The following is a 21,991-nucleotide window of genomic DNA, read 5'->3' on the forward strand; positions in this document are numbered from 1 at the left end:
ACATACACACACAGAAGGAGTGGGGTGGGGGGCCCTTTGTTTACACATGTCATCCATCTCCACTCCCTCCAGAAAGACCCTGGAGAGGTGCAGTGATAATTCTCTCACCAAACCCCTCTCTGACACAAACCAGAAAACAAAAGGAATGCGAAGAGGAGGAGGAGGAGGCAGAGGAAGAGGTCCATCACAATGCTCCACTCCCTCTAGTGGTCAGAGAGTGCAGAAGCAGGCACAGAGCCTCAAAAAGGTCTGTACATCTATACTTAAATTATATTTATATTTCAATTGAAAATACAGAATTATAAATATACAATATTTTCTCTTTTAAGTGGTAAAAACTGAAATAACGTTGAAGTATAATGAGTGTTGCTTATCATACCCTGCACTCCACCACACTCTGGTCGGATTCGCAGGTGACATAAATCTCGTCCACTGCTCTCCGCAGATTATCGAACAGGAAGGCCCAGTATCGTGCTCTGAGGTCCACCTTCCGTGGCTGTCTAGTCTTGGTGGGGCTTTTCTCAGATCCTTTGTCCAGTATCGACCCTGGTACATTTTTGCAGTCTATCGCCAAGTTCTGTTAAGGGCAGAAGAGATTTCAAATGCATTTATTTTATCAAATGAACCCAATTTGCTATCAAAGGTCATCATTTACTCACCCTCATGTCGTTCCAAACCCATAAGACTTTTGTTCATCTTCAGAACACAAATTAAGATATTTTTAATGAAATCTGAGAGATTTCTGTCCCTACACTGACAGTCTACGCAACTACCACTTTGACGCTTCTGAAAGTTCAGAAATAGATCGTAAAACTAATCCATATGAATTGAGCGGTTTAGTCCAAATTTTCTGAATAGACTCGATCGCTTTATATAATGAACAGATTTAATTTAGGCTTTTGTTCCCATATAAACATTCATCAGCTCACACATCAGTTGTGGTAAACAGAAGCTCAAGCGTGTTTGCTTGACGTACGAGAACACTATAAAAAAAGAATTGCTGGTTTAACTTTAAGTAACCTGGTTGCCTTAAAATTTTGAGTTCATTGAAATAAATAATTTGAGTTAATTCAATGAAGGCGATTGGTTTAATCAACAGAAACTCAAAAAATTATGTTATCTGAACCACATTAAAGGATTAGTTCACTTTCAAATAAAATTTTCCTGATAATTTACTCACACATGTCATCCAAGATGTTCATGTCTTTCTTTCTTCAGTCGAAAAGAAATTAAGGTTTTTGATGAAAACATTCCAGGATTATTCTCCTTATAGTGGACTTCAATTGGCTGGTTGAAAGTCAAAATTACAGTTTCAGTGCAGCTTCAAAGGGCTTTAAACGATACCAGACGAGGAATAAGGGTCTTATCTAGCGAAACGATCAGTCATTTTCGTAAAAAAATACGGAAACTGAAAACTTACGGAACGAACGCAGCGCCAGTTACATTTTTTCCGTAAGTAGAATAGGGAAGGCGTAGGACATACAACGTAAGCTTTTTGAAGAATACGAAAATGCTGTTTTGGCGGAAGCACTTGGAAGGCGATCATTTGTTTATATAAAGCATATAATTTTTTTGTAAGAAAATGACCAATTGTTTCGCTAGATAAGACCCTTATTCCTCGTCTGGTATTGTTTAAAGCTCTTTGAAGCTGCACTGAAACTGTAATTTTGACCTTCAACCGTTTGGGCTCCATTGAAGTCCACTATAAGGAGAATAATCCTGGAATGTTTTCATCAAAAACCTTAATTTCTTTTCGACTGAAGAAAGAAAGACATGAACATCTTGGATGACATGGGGGTGAGTAAATTATCAGGAAAATTTAATTTGAAAGTGGAATAATCCTTTAATTATCTAAGTTGATTTGAAATAAGAAAAATATGTTGTGATAACAAATCATAATTAATGACAAAGATTTTTTTACAGTGAACCATTGAGTTTCATTTACAAAAGTTATGTTTCTGTTCGCTGATCAAAGCCTAAATTCAATCTGTTCATCATATGAGGCGATTGAGACTCTTCAGAACATTTGGACTAAATGGATTAGTTTTACAATCTCTTTCTGAACTTTTTGAAGCGTCAAAGTGGTAGCTGTGTAGACTGTCAATGTAGGGATAAAAAAAAAAAAAAAAAAATCTCTCAGATTTCATTAAAAATATCTTAATTTGTGTTCTGAAGATGAACAAAAGTCTTACAGGTTTGGAACATGAGGGTGAGTAAATAATAACAGATTTTCCATTTTTCCGTTGACTAACCCTTTAACATTATGGGATAACGGCTGTTTTAACCATCAGTGTTGCTTATACAAATACTGAGTTCATATCATAGTAGAATGGAAATTAGAACCCCATAAGTAAGAGGAAGAAACTAAAGGTCTCTGGCGCCCCCTAGTGTTCAACATGAGTAAAAGCTTTTTAAATTAAGCTTTCCAATTCAAAGCTTCCTGGTTCAATTATCACTTTTCTTTAAAGGGAACCAATTCTACCCTTTGTGTATTTGTATACTTTCCAAGGAGTATGCATGTTTCAGGTAATTTGTTTTTTTTTTATCCGGGTTTCTTAACCAACAGATTTGTTCTGGATGCAAATAGAGACATTATACAATGAGATAATCTATACTCTATCACATTAGTGTTTAATTACTGAAGGTTTTAATTAAAAGATTCAGAAACTAAAAACAATTCTGAACAAATGATTTGCACCTGCTTTTTGTTCCTGTGGAGCCCGGAGTTGATTCGCTGAGCTCTTGCGTTGCTGTTACCTTGAATCTTTGATTTAGCTGCATGTGAACACAAGAATATGAAAATAATATTGCAATGCAAACAATATTAATAATAATAATACTTCAATTTCTTCAAGCAAAATATAATTTGTAATGCATTTTCCTTTTAATGTAGGGTTGAAGCATGACCTGGACATTCTTCCATTTTATTTACCTTAAAGGAACACTGCAAGTTTTTTGAAAATAGGCTCATTTTCCAACTCCCCTAGAGTTAAACAGTTGAGTTTTACCATTTTCAAATCCATTCAGCCGATTTCTGGGTCTAGCGGTACCACTTTTAGCATAGCTTAGCATAGTTCATTGAATCTGATTAGACCGTTAGCATCTCGCTCAAATATGACCAAAGAGTTTCGATATTTTTCCTATTTAAAACTTGACTCTTCTGTAGTTAAATCGTGCAACTTTTCATTTTCCGTCAGTCTTAGTACACGATGTAATTACAGAAGAGTCAAGTTTTAAATAGGAAAAATATTGAAACTCTTTGGTCATATTTAAGCGAGATGCTAACGGTCTAATCAGATTCAATGAACTATGCTAAGCTATGCTAAAAGTGGTACCGCTAGACCCAGAAATCGGCTGAATGGATTTGAAAACGGGGGAGTTGGAAAATGAGCCCATTTTCAAAAAAAGTGGAGTGTTCCTTTAAAAGTCATCTTTTAGCCAGTGCTTGCACTCATAAAGTGTCTTTGACTATTAGAACTGATTTGAGATCAGGGCCTGAATTGTGTATTCACTATAAGAACATGATCAGCTTTCTGTAGTCATCTAGGATCAGCTTCCTCTAGTCAATATAATCCCCTTTATCAGGATACGAGGGGTCAAAACTGATTCTCAATCAGAACTTCTAACTATTAAGTGTTCACTTAGGGTTACAATCCCTGATCCAGAAACAGTCACAGTGCAGGATAAATGCAGGCACTGGTGAATCATGTCTGCTCCGACAGAGCACATACTGCAATCCCGAACTAACAAAAGACTCCTGTGGTGACCTGTCAGTGCTGACAGTGAAACAGAGGATCTGGGTCAGCTTATGCACACACAGGAGGATTTCGCAAACTCTGCGACAAAGAGTGTACTGTAACTCCAGGTACAAGAGGGGGATTGACAGATTTGGAGCACTTGTTCATCGCCTACATTTGCTTTGCAAATGGACGCTCTTTACAAAGCTGGATGCATTTTAAGTGGTTGCCTGATGGGTGTTGAGCTGTGTGGGATGTGTGACTGTTTATGACTACAAGTAAAAGCATATCAGCATATTAGAATGATTTCTGAAGAATCATGTGACACTGAAGACTGGAGTAATGATGCTGAAAACTCAGCTTTACCATGACAGGAATAAATAACATTTTTTAAATATAGAAAACAGTTACTGTAAAATACAAATGCCAACATTAATTATATATATCGTTAGATCTAACCCTCTTCCTCCTTGCTCTCCACTGGGACACTCCATGCGATGAGATTTCGAGCAGCCCGGCCTTCCTCTGCCACGATCTTCCTCACCTTGTCATGGCTGTTGGACCGCTGAAAAGAGGCCTGTAAGCAAAGACAAACCAAAAGTGTTAGGAGAGGGGAACAATTTAGAAGAAACGAGTCATTTCTAGGGTTGTCGCAGTGAAGGAATTCCCCTTGCAGCGATTTTGAGTGGCTCGATATTGCGATATTAATGTGATTTTTTTTTTTTTTTGCTATATAAATAAGCTCATTGGTCAATTTTTATATGTATAACAGTTAGTTCTGACCCTCAAAACTGACAAGATGAGAGGCTTTCCAAATCTGCCAATATTTTACCAGTATTAACACTGGGACTTGTCTTTGTGCATGCTAGACAGGTGCAGCTTACTCTGTTACGCCATTAGGTGGTGATAAGGGACTGTCTTTGCGTGAGTCATTGAACTGTTCATTAAACTAATACCTTCAAAAAGCTGATTCATTCATGAATGAAACAATTTGCAAGGCTCAACCAATGAGCAAAGCTTCGCTGGGGTAACACTGAAGCTAATGCTTCACTTCATAGAGACCAATGGCACTCATTTAATGCACTGACCAGCGCTGATGCCATTAAAAAGGATGTTATGACCAGTGTTGGGGCTAACACATTACAAGTAACTTGAGTTACATAATCAGATTACTTTTCCAAGCAACTAATAAAGTAACACGCTACTTTTTCAATTTACAACAAAATATCGAAGTTACTTTTTCAAATAAGTAACAAGTTACTTTTTCACATTTATTGACTGATGGCTCTCCTGTCCCCATGTTGAGAGAAATAAAATGCAGAAGTTTTGTGTGAAAAAAAAAAATCAGTCTTCCTCAAAATGAATTAGAAAAAACAGTGAAATGCAATCACATAATTTTACGCAAACAATTAACTATATTAACTTACACAAATATACTTTATGCATTTAATCTCAGTTTATTAACCAATGTCTTTGCTGCTGACCTTCAATGATCTAATTCAACCATACTAATAAGCAAAAATTACTTTAGATTAGATTTAGAAATAAGAGTGTTGATCTTCCTTCTCTTGTATCCTATTCTTTAATCCAGAATGGATTAAAAAGTTTGTTTGAGCTGCGCCCTCTACTGTACAGGTGCATTTCCTTCAGCCTGAGGCTAATTCATTTCACTTTTGGTGGGAAAGAGCTTTTTTTTTTTTTACTAAAAAACATTCAAGCCCAGCCCAGGTGAGAAAAATTAATGCAAAAGTAATGTAACATCTATAAAGGATAGATATATATATATATATATATATCAGTGATACTGGCCTTCATTCATAAAAAGATTATATTAAAAAAATATATTGTCTTTAAATTGTTTAAAGAGTAAAGCCCAAAGTTTACTTTACTTTTTAGAGTCAGCATACAGTGCGTGTGATGCGAATTTTGTCATCAGAAGAGTATATGCATACAGTACTCACACTGCCGGATTATGTAACCCTGCATAATTTGTACGCACAGATCGCACATGCACATTTAATTTTTTTTGCAGTAATTAGTTTATCCACAAGGTGGCAATCATGCCCTGGGGGCATCTATTCACAAGGTAGTCGATGAAAAAAATTGCATAAACAGAACAGACCGGAACGCATGCAAGCTACAGCGACAATGGAGGCCTATATAGATGACAGATTGTGCGAAGAGATTAGAAATACCCTCATTTGATTTTTAAAGTGCCCCTATTATGTAGTGTGTAAAACTAAGTGAATGAAAACATCCTGCAAAGTTTTAAATCTGAAAGTGCCCCGTATATTAAAGGGTCATGAAACCCCCATTTTAGCTTGATCGCTCACACCTCTGAGCTGGAAAAGTCTGTAAAAATGGGCGTGTAAAGCTCTGGAAAAGTGGGAGTGTAGAGGGGGGGGAAGAGGGGAGAGAACAACCAATGAAACACAGACATACAACACACTCATTATACAGAATAAAGATAAGCACGGAGAAAGAAAAGACAACAAACTCCCAAGCACAAGGGAGAAATGCAAAAGAATATTTAAAAGGGCTAATAATGCTTTCATTACGTTTACGAGCACTACAGTCTCATGAAAAAACGACACATAGTTTAACAGAGAAAGAATAAAGACATAGAGAATGGACAAAATTAAACTAAGTCTTTTGTTCATCAGAATAATCGTGTAATCGCGTTCAGATACACCACTATCAGTGTCCAGTTTGCACATATATTACATTTGAAGAAGACTTGATGAAATATGTATGCATACACCGTGCTGGTTCATGTCTGTTGCAGGAGAATGTGTGAAATATGTCTATAAAAACTTTAAACACGGATACTTTATTCTGTATGACCTAGGCTCCACACTGAAACCGTATATGTGTATATCATAATAACAATTGTATTTTTGATTTGTTCGTATTCAAACTCCAGTTCTGACCGCATCACGAGCAAAATACAAACAACACTCATGTGCTGCTGTGCTGGGGGAAACATACACACGGCTCGCATGTCAAACGCAGAGGTGAATGAACAGCACTTTTGTGACATTTGAATTCTCAGCTGTAATGAAATCTCGTGCAAACATAATTTCCATTTGTGCTGGTAGATCACAGCAAAACAATTCACATGAACTCAAACTTCTGCTCTGGTCGCGTCGCAGGAAAACACATTGTGTTGTAGCAATGAGGAAACAAACACCAACGATATGTCTCTGAATGACAAGAGACGGAGGCAAGAAAAGTGATACTCCCTCAAGCATAATACCGCAATCTTAAGCATATTACAGCACAGTGATTGGATTGAATGAGCTTTAAGTCATGAATAAATGTAGAAACTGATGACGTCAGCATGTTCGACCAGCCCATACTTGGAGCCAACCAGCACTCCGGATCCTGCCGGTGGTACACAATGACGTCAGATTTTGTGACATTGCTCTGACTTTGCTTTTCAAACCGGAAGACAGAAATCGCTCAGAAAAATGCAGAACTAATTTCAAATTATAAATAAAATTAATGAATACCTTTAGTGTTTTCAATGATGTGCAGCCTATACATATCTGTTCACAGCTCAAAAAATGTGTTCTGGGGTTTCCCTTTAAGTTTGTTGCTGCGTCCCAATTCGCCTACTTATACTAAGTCCTAAAAGTATGTACTGTTTTTGTAAAGAAAAAGTAAATACTTTTGAGTGTGTAGTAGAAGAGTATGCAAGTTTATACTACCTCTGGACATACTACCTCGTCATAATTGCGTCTTTAACGGACGTTCTGTCACTTAGTTACACAACCTGTAACTGTTTAAACTACCCAGTCAATCATCTTGTCACAGATAAAATCCTCAACATTCAATTCAATTTAATTTCCTACCATTTCGGAGAGAAATGTAGTTGCATGTTTATCTGCCAGTCGGATCTTTCATGCAGAGAACTCTCCTCACTTTGCATAATGATGCATTTAAAAGTTAATGACCAAACACATCGTTATAAAAGTTCACAATGCTGTTGCAGATGAAATATAATGTGGATAATATTTAATTAATATCTTTTCGTCAGGTTATACTGATTATTAAACAGTCAAGCCCCTTTATCTTAGCCGCTCTGTTTAACCGTCGGTCTCGCATATCCGTCATGTTTGTAGTTTTTCAAAACTTTTTATTCGTATTTGTAGTTGTAATCAAATCCTCGTCCACAGCGCAATGTGTTATGGGCAATATTAGCCATTAGAAGTGTGCACGGATCTGCACTTCGAATTCTAACCAGGAAAAGTAGACCATCCGGGTATCTTTGGAATACTCATTTCATCATACTATGATTTGGGACATACTAATTCTTTTTTCGAATACTATTTAGGACGGAAAGTATGCGAATTGGGACGCAGCAATTGTCTCTCAAAAGTAAGAGTCGACTCTGAATCAATAAAACGAATCTTAAGCCTTTTCATTGTGACATCACAACGAAACATTAGCATATTGCCCGCCCACTTATTGCGCACGCAGATGCCAGGGAAAACTTGAAACCCGAACCTTGTGCTGTGTGTTCCCGTCATTTTACTGATGACTGCTTCTTCAACCTAAATACGTAAAATGAGGGATTCGCAGGCCGGTTGTTATTGAAGGATGGGTCAGTACCCAGTTTTATTTGGACCAGCTCTTTTCCTCCTGCGAATCACAACCTGTAAGTATGATAATGGTATGGTAATAATCGTTGACACGTTTGACAGACTGACTGTTTTGTAGGAAAGAATGTAATTATAATTCTCACAAAGAAAATAATTTAAATTAGAGCTAGAGTCACCACATTCTCTGCAGCATGCACAAATACATATTTATCCTAGTTGTTTGTGTTGTGTTCGCTCTAGGGCTGAAACGATTCATCTAGTTACTCGATTAACTCGATTACAAAAATTCCTCGAAACCTCGTTAAATTCCTATGACGTGCACTATACGCGTAGGGATCTGATTCACACGGACCGTTGTTCAGTGTTCAGGAAGCACACCATAGCGTGTGACATTTTGAATTTAGTTGGCGCGATGGCGGAGAGTAAAGATGAATATGATGTTTAGCTTAGATGTTTTAAGTAGTAAACGTATTCACGTTCAACTGTAAGAGAGTATAGCCTAAAAAAAAGAACCCCTTCACACACACGCATGCACCCTCGTCTCTCTCACGCACCAGTCAGACCAATCGCGGCAATGCATCACATATGCTTAAACTTTTTATGTAGCCACGTGATGTTGTGACGCGATTTATCGAACGGATGCTTCACCTAAAATGCACCGCAATGCAAGTGATGCAAGCCAAATGCACCGTTCTATTGAAAATTATTGTATGTAGGCTATTTCTGCCGTACCAAACTGCAATGAAGCAACTGGTCTGACTGGGGCGTAGGGCTGGGCGATATATCGAATGCTTTTGTCACGTGCATTTCGTCAGTAAAGCCGGTTCCCTGATTACCGCTAAATCGGCATCACCTGCTTTCAAATGAAGCGGCATTTAATAGACAGAGCCGTAGTTCACTTATAAGCCACGCAATATCGCGTTCAATATCGATATGAATCGCCGTCAATATTGAACGCGATATTGCGTGGCAAAATGCGAGTGACAAAAGCATTCGATATATCGCCCAGCCCTACTGGGGCGTCACTCTTCCTCACACACGGCATGCGTTTTTGTTCTCAGGTGGGTAATTTGCAGAAGGTGCAATCCTTTTTTTGTAATGTTGTATTAAGACGACAAAACTAAGGCCAAATGGCCTTTACTAAAGTTTGTATTCATAGTTTTACATTAAATTGACTTAACTGTATTGTTATATAATTGTTGGCACTGGCACTTATAAACACTAAATGGGTAAAAAATTGCAATAAAAAGGCTTAGTTTTGGAGCCAAATATTGGAGTTGGAACCAATACCTCTGTTTTTTTTTTTTAAATAAAAGCCAAATGCTTGATCATTTTACAGCCACATCATTTTCACTATGCATTATTAGTTTTGGTTGTTAAAAAAAAAAAAAAAGATTAATCGATTACAAAAAGAATCGTTAGCTGTAGCCCTAGTTCGCTCCGTGCAGCTTGTAGGTCTCCGGCTAACCAGCTAATAGCAATATGTGTTCGCTCGTAATTGTCTAGAAATGTGTCAAATGTTTTTTGATGTTATTACTTGAGAATAGAGCAATACGTTGGTGTACAACTGCAGTGCTTTATCAATACCTTTCTGCGTTGGGCTAACGCATATACCATGACTTTTGTGTGTTTAACGCTAAGCTGTGGGCTAGGTTCGCTAACATAAACACAAAACAACTTATTTCCTCTCTGAGTCTTTATTTTTTATAACAGAGTGGAGCACCATCATTAGCATAATATTGTAAGGGATGCCAGCACTATATACTGTACTCCGTGTTAACCAGCAGAAGTCATTTGACCAATCACCGCAGATTAGCGTCATGCAAACAAGGGGTTCGGCAAAATGAATCATTGAGCGAATTGTTTGGGAGTCGTTGAGCAAATAAGGTAAAAATAAATGCATATTAAAAGACAATTAAAGTGTTTTTTGACCTTGCATGCTAGTAAACCTGTTGTTAGGGACTTCCAAAATAAAAATAGTAACCTTTCAAATGCCATAATGGGGTGCTTTAAGACATTTCAGTGCAAGTTGCCTTCAGTTAAGACAGCTTAAACATGCATTTTAGTCTGGGACTAGGTTTAAGCCTTGTCTGTGAAACTGGGCATATAAAAAAAGTGTTGCATATGGCTAATTATTTAGTTGTTCGTTGGCAATATGCCAATGATATGCAAACGCAAAGCTGTTCAGTCTGTCAAATTCCCTCACAGAGAGGAATATTTCATAAGGCTCACTGGTTTTTACACATGCATAAACAACATACTGTCATCCCCAGCCACTATCTCATGTCCTCAGGGTTAAAATACACAACTGACCTACTTAACAAATGACAACAGCTTTACTCTCTAGATGTCTGAAAATAAGAATGAATGAGGATGAAACTGACAAAAATATTGCAAAAAAAAGGAAGGAAGTAAATTAACTTGTTGCCTGTCAGCAGGGTGTTTGGATGGTAAATATTTACTCTGGGTTTCCCAAGTTTCTGGCAGCTGACTGGCAACAGAAGGCCAGAGTCTACATTTGTCATGCATCTCGGAGAAAGGGGGGGGTTGGCGCTTCCAATTTGGCATTCGTTGGTACAAAATAACCAATGTAAAAGTGCAAAGGGGGTATCTGATCTCAGGTCAGCGCTCCATGCATGCGTGAGATGAATCGAGCTAATCACCTAATCACCAGCAGGCCCCTTGACACCCGAGGTTATTAGGGTTAGATCTTACCGAGCACCTCAGAACTGCAAAACAAGGACGCCCAGCTACAAAGAACTGCTTTCAGGACAAATAAAAAAAGGCAAGCCACTGCAAGGATAGAGTTTCAAGCGCGTCTAAATGCAGAAGTAAGTCGAGGGACACAGAAAGAATGATGGGAAAGAGGACAGAAGGTACCTACAGAGTAGAAGCAGAGTCTGCAAGCAGGTTCCTCATCCATATCCGGCCCTAACATGCTACCGAATTTACTTATGGCAACCTGTTCACCCCTTTAACCAGCATCTCTGCTGCACGAACGGCCTGACATCGTCATTTGACAGCTGGACCAAAAATAGCCCCGTGGTTGAGCATGACTCCTGCGGACTCGGGTAGATGCCTCTGTCAATCAGCAGGACGAACTTCTTCTGGCAACGGGACGGTCTTTCTTTGACCCTGCAATGTCTCGACTGCACAGTGACTCTGTTGCTACTGTGTTGCTGTCTTCGTTATGGTGTAGTCACCCTCCACAGCCAGGCAGAGTGTCGTGCAGAGCTCCTCTCTCTCTGTGCAGTCATGTGCACATGGCAGGCCGCCCACTCGTCCAGCATGTGCTGGAGGCGGCAGGGCTGTGTGTGTCAGCGCGTCTACATTAGACACGCCGCAGATTCAACATCTGATTGGAGCTCAGCGGTGCGTAACTCACATAGGGGATATAGATGTAAATAGAGATGCACCAACAAAATGTGGAACAGACACAGCCGCGAGGATGACAGCGGTTTGAGGACCACACTGAAGATTTAGATCGGTATGTAATATTCACATTTTTCTATATTAAATAGTTTAGACAGGTGGGTATTTATGTATGTTTTTTTTTTTTATATATATAGATTTAATGCACATATTTTTAAATCATATGTGCATTAAAGCTTTGAATAAATAAATTGTTTTGCCTTTGATCTGGAAATGAAATGAGTAATTGGAAGAACACAGTTGCTTTATAAGTAACTTGATAAGGTAATTTGCTCTCTAACATTAAACAAACCCTACATTTTGCATGGTTATTTACATTCTGCAGATATATTTATGCTTTAATATTAGGGCTGTCAAGCGAATGAAATACACGTTGTGGCAATTAATTAATCTAATTAATCAAATTTGGCTGAGAAATGACCCCCGAAAGATCCTTTAAAGTCATTGTTGTGTTTAAAAAGAAATGTTTCAAACAGACATTACAAAAAGTAGCTTTAGAATTTATTTTATTTGATTTCTTAAAGAATTTATTACACATAAACCTTTAGGCTTCAACAGCCATGAGGGTGAGTAAATGACGGGTGAAGTATACCTTTAATGGGTTTTTTATTTATATGGAAAAATGCAGTGTTAAATTTGACAGCAAATTTTGATTTAGTTTTAGTCATAGTCCTTTGACTAAAATGCCATTTAGTTTTAGTAATATTTTAGTCATCGAAAATTGTTTTAGTTTTAGTGTAGTTTTATTCGACTAAATATAAGATTTTAGTCGACTAAATCTACAGTAGATTTAGTCGACTAAAATCTAATTTAGTTAAATTGTAATGCATTAAGCATTTCTCTAACAATACACAGATCCAATACACTGATATAGGTACATCTGATATTCTCCAAACTGTTTATGTTCACCTAACTGTACTTTGCTCGCCAAAGCGGACGGTTTTTGACCGTTCAAGTGCAAAAACACACGAAAGACCAAAATTCAGTGCTTTTCAGGGACTGACACTTATCATTGAGGTACTATTATAGTTTTCTTTTAAAATGATTAGATTTGATTTTTAGGTTTTCTGCTTTCATTGTAATTTTAGTTAAAAGTTTTAGGGTTTTTTTTTTTGTATGTTTATGTCTTTTATATTTTGCTTTTAAACGTCTAAGTTGTTATTTCTGTTTGTTATTTTAATACCTCAGGTTAAGAAAAAGCTTAGAAACTAGATGTAATAATATATAAAAATGTAAACTTATTTTATTTTTTATTTCAGTTAACATTTATTTCAAGTAATGAAGATTTCTTTGGTTTTAGGTTTAGTTAACTATAATAAACTTTATACTTGTAAAATATATTGAATAATGTGTCAAATAATGTTCTTAGCCTTTCCTTCCTGTGACATAAGATACAGTAGTTTACTATGAATGAAATAGAAATTCAATTAAATACAGTATATTATGTAAACAAAATAATAATGACTAGGAAAAAATAATAATTATAAACCATCCCAAAATACACTGTGACTCTTATTCTGAAATATCTACAGTCTGCACTTTAGTAGACTACTCATGAGGGTGATAAAATATGCATTCTAAAACATACTACCGTATAAACATTGTATAGTAAACATTGTCATAAGCAATCGCTTGGCATAAACGTGTGCCATTCATTAATCGCGAAGCAGTCTGAAGTGCTGCTGGACGAGCCTGTAGAGGGCGAAACAGCGCCGCTTTTCCCACAGTTCAATCAGCACATTACACTTCAAATGTGCGCATCTTCCACAGGACAACAGTCCTGACAAGATATCTTCCCAAATCATCCCTCTCTTTCATTTTCGTCTCGTTTTTTATTCGTTGACGAAAATTAGAGTAGATTTTAGTCATAGGTTTAGTCATTCAAAATGCATTTTTATTTGGTCATCGTCTCGTTTTCGTCCGTGAAAAAAATTTGTTGATGAAAATTATGATGAAAATGACTCATCAACGAAATGAACACTGGAAAAATGGAAGAAAAAAAAAATTATGAAATGAAATGATAAACTAAAACTGCCTGTAGGTGGCGGTAAATGTCTAAATGAGTAAGTCATTGAGTCATTCATTCATTTGATTCGTCTGATTCATTCAGGAATGAAGTAAATGGCTCTCTTTATGAATGGGTCATTGAATCACTGGTTCACCTGTTTTGATTTGTTCAAAGGGCGGATTCATTCAGAAATTAAACGCCGCTGTTACATCAGTTCTGTTCTAGCTTTATAGGTAATATTTTCTTTGGCAAAATTGAGCAAAAGCAGACAATAGTGTGTCTAAAATATAACAATACTAACATCTTATTTATTGAACGGTTGTATAAAATCAATATCACATTTGCTATTCAGGACAAAAACAGCACCCGTGTGATAGCTATTGCGCTCGTTACTTGTGCGATATTGCTTAACTATATAAATAAGAGACAAAAACTCATACTGGAGCACTTCTGCCCTGATATGTTGAATTTTAGGGGCATATAACTACATTTTATAGGCTCCATCAAGCAGTGAGTTGTTGCTCTGCATCATGTTCGTCACCAATTAACTTTATGAAATGCAAGATAAGCTACATAGCTCTGGGGTGGATACGTTAAATGCGTTAATTTTAATGCACAATTTTTTCCTGTAACTAACTAATTAAGCTAACATATTAAATCGACAGCTCAAATACTTTTATGTAAAAAATAAATAAATAAATAAATAAATTGGTAATGTAACCGTACACCTTAACGAAAACCATTTCCAGGCCTGGAACACTCAATTATAAAACTCCACGTGTAGTCTACGTGTGTGAAAAGACAAAAGTCAAATTCATGGCTGCTACTACTACCATCCACAGAATATATTTGTCATAACTCTTTCCCTCTACATAAAAAAAAAAAAAAAAAAAAAAAAGATAAAAAAAAAAATCAATTAATTCAACAAACTGTTGCCTGAGCTCAAGTTCATATCAAGTCTAATGTTCATGTATTCATTTGTTATGCAACTGTTTAATTTGTGATTATGACAATGTGATTGTAAACAGACAGGTAGATCAGGTCTATGTCCTGAAGGGTGTTCCTGGAGCCTCTGTGCTCTCTTTGTTTTTCACACAAGGAAACCATTTAAACTCAAAGGCAAGCACTATTTCGTGTCTTTGTGTTTATTTATTTTAAAGGTAGCCATGCAATTCAAATCAGTCAGCCGGTCATTATCGCAGAAAAAAAAAAAAAAACCTTCAAGATGTTGCAGAACTAGTCATCTACACTATCCCTTGTCATGTATTGTTATGGTAATGTTATTTTGCTTTGTGTTGCTGTTATATGTTATGTCATGCTGAGTTGTATTATTGTATGTGACGTTATGTTGTCATGTTATATACTGTTAATGTGATGCTGAGTTGTATTACAATAATGTTATGTTGTCAAGTTAATGTCACACTGTTATAGTAATGTTATTTTGCAATATGTTACTCTTATCTGTTATGTCATGTTATGTTGAGTCGTATTACTGTTAAGTTGTCATGTTATTGCAATAATGTTATGCTAATGCTAAGCTGCTATGCTAATGTTATGCTAATATGCTAAGCTGCTATGCTAATGTTAACAGTAATACAACATATGTTGTCATGTTATTGTTATGTACTGTTATTAGGGCTGGGTAAAAAAAAAAAAATTGATTTCTCGATTTTAATCGATTCTCATTTTTACGAACGGATATCGATTCTTAAATCCTGAGAATCGATTAGTCTAGTCTGTTTTCAGTTGATGAATGAGCAGAATATGTAACGCTTCTCATCCAATAAATCACAATAATCTTTGTGCTTTGTTATTTTTGATATGAAGCAAAGTCTCAGATTTCAAATGACGTCCATCTTATTATGAGATTCAAAAAATAAACACCGTTTTGGCGCTGTTTAATGTGGCGTGACAGATCGCTTTAGCGCCCCAGTTAAAGAGAAGCGGCAGCACGGAGCGCATGTGAACATCCTGTCCTCCGCTTTAACACCAGTTACAGCACGAAATAAACATGAATGAACATCTGAAGGTATGTTAAAATATACAGTACAACTTAAAGAAATCCGTATCATGTCTCGTGTAATAACTCTATCAGTGTTTCAACCTCAGAAAGACGTCAATAAAACAGCTTGTAAACAATGTCATGTAACGTCACATTTACCTCAGAAAATCATATTCAGTGACCATAAACACATTAGTCAGCTAGAAAAGTGAACTCTGGAGAGCAACATTTTGATAAATATAGCTATGCACTGTTACATATTCATTATAATTTTTAATGTTCTTCAATATTTAATGCATTTTTGAATAAATCAGTTATGACAGCCATGATTTAAATGTTTATATGTCAAAAAAACGAATTGGAGTAGAAATATGATTATGCAATTCAAAACTTTATTTAGAATAAAAACATAATTGAGTGTAATTTAAGTGTTTGTACATAAATAAGTTAATTTAACCTTCAATATTATTATAGTCAGGGTTCCTACACATTTTCCATTTCAAATTCCAAACTTTTCCAGACTCAAATTTCCAGACCTCCTTCCAAACGATTTTCTGCCATTGGTAAGCCTCAGTCTCCTTTTCTATGTTTTCCCTGCTTCATGTTTTTTTTTAGTAGGGGTCTTACAGTCTTGTAGTGATTTTTAAATCAGTGTTTGATTGTTGAAATAAAGTTTTGTATTTAGTATTCACGCCTAGGCCCTTCTCTTCTTAAAACTACGTTCCTGTGTGACTTCTGTTGCGGATTAATCTAAATTAATTAAAGTACTAATATATTCCCTGTTTAAAAGGGTGGCGTAGTGACTTTGTTTCCTTTTCTGACCATACCACTCGCTACTTAGGTGTAAATATTTAATTTGTTTAACATTCTAATAATTCGACTTCTCTGATTTATCTATTCTGTTCTTTTGTCAGTATTTGTTGGTATCAAAACATTTCTATAGAGTACCCTACGAGTACAAGTAGCCTACACAAGCGCAGAATCAGTTTCCGTAATATTTTAGAAATACATAAGTTTATAAACATCTGCAAGGTAAAAAGAGGTGTAAAAGGTGATGTGTAGGGGGGTCTGGGGACATCCTCCCCCAGGAGAAGATTTTTGTGATTTTAACATGTAAATGAATCATTCTGGTGCACTCTGAAAACAACATAAATGGGAAAACCAACATTTGCTTCAAGTAAAAAAAAAATTTAAAAAAATTAAAATAATAATAAATTATTGACAGTAGGGCTGAGCATTGACACAAATTTCACAATTGAATGCGATTTTGATTCAGAAGCTTGCGATTTGATTTTGATTTGATTACCTTCGATTCAATATTGATTCATTTGGGGCATACAGCTGGTACATCATTATAATATTAGGTTAAAACGGATTTAAACTTGATTAAAACAAGCTACTTTCATATAGGCAAAATTACACACAAGGAAGTTTATATACATTTTTAATGACAATTATTTTTTATTTAGGCTTAAAAACATTTAAATGGTGGCTGTCATGAAACAGATTTATACATTTAATATCGAAGCACATGTTAAGTACAAATACAATGAATATGCAATAGCCTATAATGCATTTATTTAGCAAAATGCTCCTCTTGAAGTTCATTTTTTAGCTGAATAATGAGTTTTTGGACATTGAACGGCTTTTCTGAGGTAGGCTACATGCTGTTTTATTGATGCCTTTCTGCAGTTGAAACAATGATTGATCGATTGCATGTGATACAGATTTCAGTAAGTTGTACTTTATCTTTCAACATACCTTCGGATGTTCAATCATGTTTATTTTGCGTTGTAACTAGTAAAGCGGAAGAGTTCACGAGAGCTACGGCGATCTATCACGCCACAGAGCACCAAGAAAGATCACGACTCACTCCAGTCTATGGGAAAGTAGCCCATTTTCGATTCTTGTGAGAATCCTGTGACAAGCACACACTCGCCCTGAAAAAAACCTCTTCGGATCTACACAATTCACATAAATTATGTATTTTGATTCAAAAGAGCTAATTTTGCTGTAAAGTGACTAGTTTACAAGTATAATAAATTAGAAAACTGAATAGAGACAATAGTCTGAAAACACAAATATTTTTCCATACTTTTCCAGACCTGGAAATTACTTAAAATCAAATTCCATACCTTTCCATACTTTTCCATATTTTTCCAAACCGCGTAGGAACCCTGTATAGTAGTACTAACTGACTCCCATGTGTAGCTTACAGCATTATTTGAGAGATTTTTTTCGGCTAGAAAATTTGCCATGTAGTATATCAGATACAGTACATCCAAAATAATTGATATTGAATCGAATTGACCCTTCGCCGGGAGTTTGATTGACAAGCGATCTAACCAATCATAACTCCGAATCCGCATTTGTCTGACAAAGCAGTCAGGAGTTAGAAAATTAACCTCGGTGGACTTGAACTTGAAAAATGGTGTGTACTGACGTCTTTCCGTGTTTGAAACAGCATTCCTTCTGATGTTCATTCATGTTTATTTGATGCTATAAATTAACTAGTATGAAGAGATGATCGGTTCATAAGCAGCATGAGCAGAGGCGCTACAGCAATCTGTCACGACACATTAAAGAGCCACAAAACGGTTTTTATTGTTTGAATTTCTTAAAAAAACTACACAGTTTGAAAGCTGGACTTTGTTTAATATCATAAGTAACCTGCTTTGTCTTGTCTGTCGACGTGTTGTCAGTGTCCTCTTTGCTCAGCGATGTATTTTTGTGTGACAGCGCCATGGCTTGTCGGACAAAGCAACAGTAACTAAAGGGGGTGGGTCTTTGCGAAGGGTCAAATTAAATCGGAATTGAATCGAATCGCAAACATGTGAATAGAAATCGAATTGAATCGAGAAAATTGTGTCAATACCCAGCCCTAACTGTTATGGAAATGTTATTTTGCTCTGTGTTACAGTTATGTCATGTTATGTTGAATTACTGTATGTAATGTTATGTTGTCTTTTTATATAGTGTGAATGTGATGTTGAGTTGTATTACTGTAACATTATGTTGTTATGTTATGTACTGTTATGTTGTGTGGTGTTACTGTTATGTACAAATAATCGGTCATGATATAATAATGTTAATGTTATGTTGCAATGTATTACTGTTACACACTGTTCTTCTGTCATATTAATGCTATTATATTATGTAAATGTTGTGTTGACGTATTACAATGCAACACAACAAGCATTGCAGTCATGTTATGTTGTGTTATCCTACTGTTATGTCACGTAAATGTTATGTTACATTGTATTACTGTTATTTTGTCATGTTATTGTCATGATCATGTTAGGTACTTTTATGTTAATGCCATGTTGCGCTTTTCAGGTCACACACACACACACACACACACACACACACACACACACACATAGCTCAGCAACAATACCAATAAATATACTTCGCAAATACACACTCTTGCCTCTCACCCAGACAACATTTTTGACAAAAATAACATAGGTACAGTTCTTTAATACTATAAAATAAGTGTAAGAAGTTTTCAAAATGACAGCAGTCATCAAAACTTTACTACACTTTTGTATTATAGCAACAATAACTGCATTAACTACGCTATTTTGGTGGAAAGTACTGTTACCATAGTAACGTAGTAAGGGCAATGCTCTAACACTAAACTGACAGCTGCCTAACTAGAGGGCATCACAGCCGCATTCACGGGAGAAAAACAATGCTGTCTAGGTGGGCAGGTGACTATGTTATGAGCCAGCCGTTGTTTGTTACCTTTAGGGCAATGTTGATGGGCGTATTCCTGCCTTTGCCTCCTCCATGAGATGATCCAGAGCTGTTACTGGCCGATCTGTCTCTGCCATCCCCGCTCTGACCCGATCTCATCCCGAACCGGTGCTGCTGACCCGCGCCACGCCGGCGCCCATCGTGCCGGCCGTCCTTCGACATGAGCCCGGTGTCAAACGAGCGACTTTCAGCGGACGACAACTTCACGACCAGAGGGCGAGAAATTAAACAGGCCTCCTCTTCTTTTACACTGAACACTTGCGGATCGTGTAGAGCGCAGGAGGGAATGTAACGCCGCCAGCTGGACTGGAGGACCGGACATGATAAATCATCAAAACACCACTAGTTACTGTTGATAGTTATTAGTATGTATAACTGTTGTTGATTCGTATCATAAATAAATAATACCTGATTTGAGATGATTGATATTATTTTTTGGTCTGTGAGTCAAAGTATAATATAACAGGGAGGATTAAAACTATATATATTTTTTAATGTAAGTAGACTTCTAATTATATAGGAAAATACATAAAACTACAGATTTTAGCACTGTGTTCACATGGCAAAAAAATATTTATTATTGTAATGTTTTAAGATTTAAATGTGCAAAATGTGAATGTTAGACCAAATCAAAAAATTATGTACTTATATTTTGTAACATTAAATATACATTTGATTTTGGGGTGAAGTTTTTTTTTCCCAGAGCCCTATCTGTAGATTCTGATTTTAATTTCCCATCAAAAGCATGTATTAAGAAACTGGTTTTTATTTATTTATTACAAGAACTACATTTATTCAACTTTAAATCTAACCATTAAAGTATGTCTCAAAAATATTTTTAAAATACATTTTAAAGGGATAGTTCACCCAAAAATGAAAATTATCCCATGATTTACTCACCCTCAAGCCATCCCAGATGTAAATGACTATATTCTTTTAGACAAACACAATCGGGATATTTAAAAAATAGCCCGCCTCTTAAAAGCTTTATAATGGTTTTGAAAAAAAAAAATGCATCCATCCATCCATCATAAAAGTAACCCATACGACTCCAGAGGGTTAATAAAAGGCCTTCTGAAGCAAAGCGATGCGTTTTTATAAGAAAAAATATCCATATTTAAAACTTTATTGACTATAATAACTAGCTTCCGGCAGATGGGCTGATGCATCGTTTCGCGGCGGTAGAGAGTAACCTTTGACTCAACGCATGACGAACATGAAAGCTCAGAGGAGAGAGCAAAACAAAACACCGGTCACGAATTAGAAGTCTAAAACAAGAAATTTGTCAGAAAATGTCAGAAGATTTCAATATAAGAAGAGCTTGAGTTTCTTGCATAGCCATATTTGTTTAAACCGCGAGAGGCGTGAAAGCTTACGATACTCCTACACTGCGTACTTTTGACGCAAGTCTGCCAGAAGCTAGTTATTTTCATTTATCAAGTTTTAAATATGGATATTTTTCTTACAAAAAACCCATCGCTTCACTTCAGAAGGCCTTTATTAACCCTCTGGAGCCGTATGGATTACTTTTATGATGGATGGAAGCACTTTTCACTACCACTACCATTGAAGAGCCTTGGAAGAGCCAGGATATTTTTAAATATATCTCAGATTGTGTTCGTCTGAAAGAAGATCATATACACCTAGGCTTGAGGGTGAGTAAATCATGGGATAATTTTCATTTTTGGGTGAACTATCCCTTTAAAATGAATTAAAATGACTGAACGCTTTACCAGCTAACAGTAAAAATGAAACATTCTAATGTGCAAAAACAGCAAATTTAATCTTTCAGTCTTGAACTTTTCAGCATGCTGTTTTCAGTGACTAACCGCTTGTTGTTTTTGATAGTCAGCTACATTAAACCAAAGTCCAGAACCCAATAAAGGGATTAAATTTCACGGACTTAAAAAAAAAAAAAAAAAAAAAACATAACACACATATGAAATTATACATAATCTGAAAAGATTTAAAGAATGTTTTCTTGTTGCTCCATGTGTGCTGCAAAAGCTACACTGAAACACATTCATTGCATTTACATCTATCTTTAACAAAGGCCTTGTCATTCACAAACAGACATTTGCAACCAAACACACAACCATCCCATCGAAAGACTCATTTCATCCATTGCAATTACAAAAAAAAACTAGTTATTTGAGTGATCCATTGACAGAAAATACTCCAAAAACAAAAGCTGCCATTTTGTGAGAAAATTTTCACCTAAATTTTCAAGAGCTGCCAGAGATTGTAGGCTAAAATTATTACCAATTCTCTCAAAAACTTGACATTGCTATTAAATTACTCAAACACCAAATTTCTCAGTTCAAGATCACCTGTGTCTTTTGTCCTAAACAATAAAAAGCATGAGCTGTAACTATGATGAGCTTAAAAGGTGCAGTAAACAATTTCTGAGAAACGCTGTTGATGTTTGAAATAGCCAAAACAAACCCAT

General features: G+C 36.2%; 1 protein-coding gene across 1 annotated transcript in view; it reads right to left on the bottom strand.

Annotated features, from left to right (window-relative positions):
- The window catches only part of scaper (S-phase cyclin A-associated protein in the ER), a 141,795-nt gene extending 122,008 nt beyond the window's left edge, over positions 1–19,787 (bottom strand). Inside the window, exons 1-4 of the mRNA XM_067380065.1 lie at positions 19,531–19,787; positions 4,197–4,314; positions 2,699–2,775; positions 380–577 (exon numbers count right to left, since the gene is read on the bottom strand). Coding sequence (XP_067236166.1) covers positions 380–577; positions 2,699–2,775; positions 4,197–4,314; positions 19,531–19,704 — 567 coding nt within the window. The 5' untranslated portion in view covers positions 19,705–19,787. The remainder of the gene's footprint in view (positions 1–379; positions 578–2,698; positions 2,776–4,196; positions 4,315–19,530) is intronic.
- Positions 19,788–21,991: the final 2,204 nt, after the last annotated feature.

This window comes from Chanodichthys erythropterus, chromosome 24 (assembly GCF_024489055.1).
Source record: "Chanodichthys erythropterus isolate Z2021 chromosome 24, ASM2448905v1, whole genome shotgun sequence".
Lineage (NCBI taxonomy): Eukaryota > Metazoa > Chordata > Actinopteri > Cypriniformes > Xenocyprididae > Chanodichthys > Chanodichthys erythropterus.